Source organism: Sipha flava, unplaced genomic scaffold, assembly GCF_003268045.1.
Source record: "Sipha flava isolate LNK unplaced genomic scaffold, YSA_version1 16817_pilon_pilon, whole genome shotgun sequence".
Taxonomy (NCBI): domain Eukaryota; kingdom Metazoa; phylum Arthropoda; class Insecta; order Hemiptera; family Aphididae; genus Sipha; species Sipha flava.
The window spans coordinates 1-3,758 of NW_020271859.1; the positions used below are offsets into that span (position 1 = coordinate 1).

The window sequence follows — 3,758 nt, forward strand, 5'->3', positions numbered from 1 at the left end:
GTTTTAGCACAGAATTTTGAGGTTTGATTTCACTTCTTTATTTACCATAATTTTAACAGGAACTTTCTTTATACTCTCTCTTGCACCTACTAAGCACAGAATTTTGATATTGATTTCAATTCTTTATTTACCTCAAAATTCAAGTACTCCAATCCATTTAAGTAAAGCTAGTACTTACTTTATGTACATTTTTGTGTGAATTGAAATTCGTAGTAATTCTTTCCCAAGCTTCATTTTTTTCTTTATTACTGAATTTGTCGGTTTTTTTTGATTCAACTATATGTTTCTCAACCGAAATACAATATAGTATTATGGCTTTTTCTTCCTCACTAATATTTGGGGCACGAGCACGTTTAACTTTATCGTCATTTATCATAGACATAATAACGATATTTACAAAAAATTGATTCGTAAGGAGAAGTAGACTGTAAAGGGAAAATAAGAGCTGAAAGCAAAATATACCGTTCCTACATAAATTAATAGTGACTACCTATACGGCTATACACTTTTTAGTTTGATATTATCAGTGTTATCATAAATTTGTACTTATTATCAATCGTTATCTCAGCAGCTTTCACTGATTGAACATAGTAACCGTGATAAAAATGATTATCATCCCATAAATTTTTACATAGCTATGGAATACATAAATAATGTTTATGCAACACACATTTTCTGTGATCCATAAAAAATGTAATGGGATACATAAATATGTTATGGGTCACTTAGCTATGGGATACTTAAGCAATAATATGTAACACATAACAGTAGGACTGTGCATACGGACATTAGGGCCGTATGCATAGTCACTTTATGTGTTACATAAGATCAAGTTATGTGAAACATAAATTTGATTTTTAATTATTTGTTGCATAGTGGTATTTATGTGCCGCATAGTCATTTATGTAGCACATAAAGTTATGCGCTCAATTTGCACTGCATAAGTCTTATGTGATTCATACATTTGTTGTTTTGCGTCTATTATCAATATTTTTTCTATAAAATACCTTTCATTTCTCAGGCTTAATAGTTTATGTTCAAAATTTAAATCTCAACTTGAGAAATATGGATGATTTTTATGATTTTGTTGATTATTTGGAAATGGTTGATGAAAATTTGGAAAATATTGATGTTGAACGAATACCAAGAAAATATATTCGTAATCTGGAAGATCCGCTTGAAAAATATAATGACGACCAATTTTTAAAGCGATACAGATTTCCAAAAATAATTGTTATGGACAAATTATCAAATTTGTTAGGAGTTCATTACACCAATAATCGTGGGTTGTCTATTCCGCTTATTTTACAGTTATTAACTACATTGCGATTTTATGCAACATCAAACTTACAAGTAAGTTGATTTGGATTGGTAAATAGAATCAAAATCCTATTGCAAAGCACCTATTGTATTATAGGCTGTTTGTGGAGATCTGAGAGGGATTAACCAGAGCACTGTATCTAGAATTATAAAAAGAGTTTCGGATCAGATTGCTAGTCATTTTGGAGAACACGTTAAGTTTCCTCATACAGAGGCTGAATGGGATGTCATTAAACAAAAGTTTTTTAGTATAGCTGGAATGCCAGGTGTTGGAGGTTGCATTGACTGCACTCATATCAAAATCCAAAATCCAGGTGGTCTTAATGGTGAAGTATTTCGAAATAGAAAAGGATGGTTCTCTTTAAATGTTCAAGTAAATAATATCATTTATTTATTCTTTTTTTAAATAAAAATGCTACTATACCTATTGAAGTAGTACATTCATATTTAAGAATGTATTAATTTAAAATTATTGATTATTATGATATTGCAGTTAGTTTGTGGTCCGCAGATGGAAATACAGGATTTGGTGGTTAGATGGCCAGGTAGCTACCATGATAGTTTCATCTTCAATGCTAGTCATGCATGTGCTGTTTTTTCAAACAGCAATAATAAACTTTTACTTTTGGGAGACAATGGTAAATTAGTTTCAATAAACTATCTATAGCCTAAAATTATATTTTATTTATTAAGTATTGAATTATTATAGTTTGTTTATTTATTAAGTTTTATACTCATTTTATTCTCTTGTAAGTAATAAGTACACAAAGTAATTAATATATTTTGTTTAGGATATGCATGCAAACCCTACATTTTTACTCCTTTACTTAATCCAGTAATAAATGCTGAGAAGAATTATAATAAAGCTCACATCAAAACAAGAAATATAGTGGAAAGAGTATTTGGTGTATGGAAAAGGAAATTTCCATGTCTAAGAAGAGGTTTAGCAAATGCGCCAAAAACAACTGTTTCAATAATTTTAGCATGTGCAGTGCTATACAACTTAAGTTTAAAACTTAGATTACCAGAATTTGATATTGTAGGAGAAAATGATGATGAAGTAGAAAATGTTGATGAAAATGAAAATGAAGATGTTGTTGGTGCAGCTGCTAGGAAAGCTTACATCATTAGACATTTTAATTAAATCATCATGATTTTAATTTTCCAAGTAATAATTTTTATTAGTTATGAGAAAACAATGTATTATAAAAATATACATAACATAACAAATTAATAAAATATAAGTTACTTATTATATAGTATAATTTACTAATTATTAACAATTAAAATTTAACAATTCTGTAACGGTTTTTTGATTTCTACTATTTTCAGTAGTTCATAAATAAAAATAAACAATCCTTTATACCAGTCTTGGTTTCTTTTTACTAAGTAGTTAACAATTTAAAATAAATATAATAAGGAACAGTGTTTTAAACCAGTCTTTTGGTTTTTTATACAGGGTATCCTGTGAGAAAATTCAAATTACAATCAAATTTTAAACAATTACTTTAGTCAAAACAATATTTTTTTTAATCACTACTTATATGATCATTTTTCAATTTTTTTATTTTCAACAAAAGTTTTTCTTTTTCAAGTTCAAATAAAATATCTTTTTTAACTCTATTATTTAAAACTTCTTCTATTAATAGCTTTTGGTGCTAAATCTGAAAAAAATAATGATAATTATCACCAACCTTATTATAATATTTGTATTTAAAACTAAATCAATAATTTTATTTTATTTTTTAATAATATGATTTGATTCATATAGTTTAATAATATTGTTTAATAATTTATCACCTGTAATTCATACAAAGTCCTTTCATATTCAGCATTTGTTTTCAATTTTTTTATTCTTTGTTCTGCTTCTTCATTCGCTAAAGACTTAAGCGACTTCTTGAGTGTGTTTTTACTTGATGTAGTTACATTGTTTTCCGTCATATTTTCTTTACTTTGATGACCCATTACATCCATTACTTCAAATTGAATATTGCCAAAGTTTTCACTGATTTCATCTGATGCTGTTTAGTAACATAATATTATACACAAAACATGTAGGTAAATTATTTAAACAGTTCAACAAAATTTAAATTACCTTTATCATCTATCAATATATAATTGTTTATAGAATTATCAGAATTTTCAGCAGTACTAAACTAACAGTATTTTACGAAAATGAAAGACTAGTTTTTATAACTAAAATACCATTAATAACAGATACAGAATTAATACTATACAACGCTATACCTATTCCGATGGTGAGAACATTAAATTATGGTAATTCAATTAATACCAGGGTAAGCATAAATCCAGAAAACCCATACATAGCCATTACAAAAGATAGACGCGAATACACTACTTTTACCGAAATTCAAATTCAAACATGTAAAGAAACCACAATTTATCGAATATGTCACGCTTATCAACCCATACAAGAA

The 3,758-nt window shown here is 27.3% G+C and overlaps 2 protein-coding genes across 2 annotated transcripts; one reads left to right on the forward strand and one right to left on the reverse strand.

Moving 5' to 3' along the window:
- Nucleotides 1-1,065: 1,065 nt before the first annotated feature.
- Nucleotides 1,066-2,464, forward strand: LOC112679769 (putative nuclease HARBI1). Its single transcript, XM_025549683.1, has 4 exons — nucleotides 1,066-1,353; nucleotides 1,418-1,693; nucleotides 1,814-1,958; nucleotides 2,112-2,464. Exons 1-4 carry the CDS (start codon nucleotides 1,066-1,068, stop codon nucleotides 2,462-2,464), a joined length of 1,062 nt encoding a protein of 353 aa, XP_025405468.1.
- A 485-nt stretch (nucleotides 2,465-2,949) lies between these two features.
- LOC112679770 lies at nucleotides 2,950-3,652 on the reverse strand. The gene is made up of 4 exons (XM_025549684.1): nucleotides 3,614-3,652; nucleotides 3,416-3,476; nucleotides 3,121-3,341; nucleotides 2,950-2,984 (listed from the first exon to the last, which is right to left on the reverse strand). Exons 1-4 carry the CDS (start codon nucleotides 3,650-3,652, stop codon nucleotides 2,979-2,981), a joined length of 327 nt encoding a protein of 108 aa, XP_025405469.1. The 3' UTR covers nucleotides 2,950-2,978.
- Nucleotides 3,653-3,758: the final 106 nt, after the last annotated feature.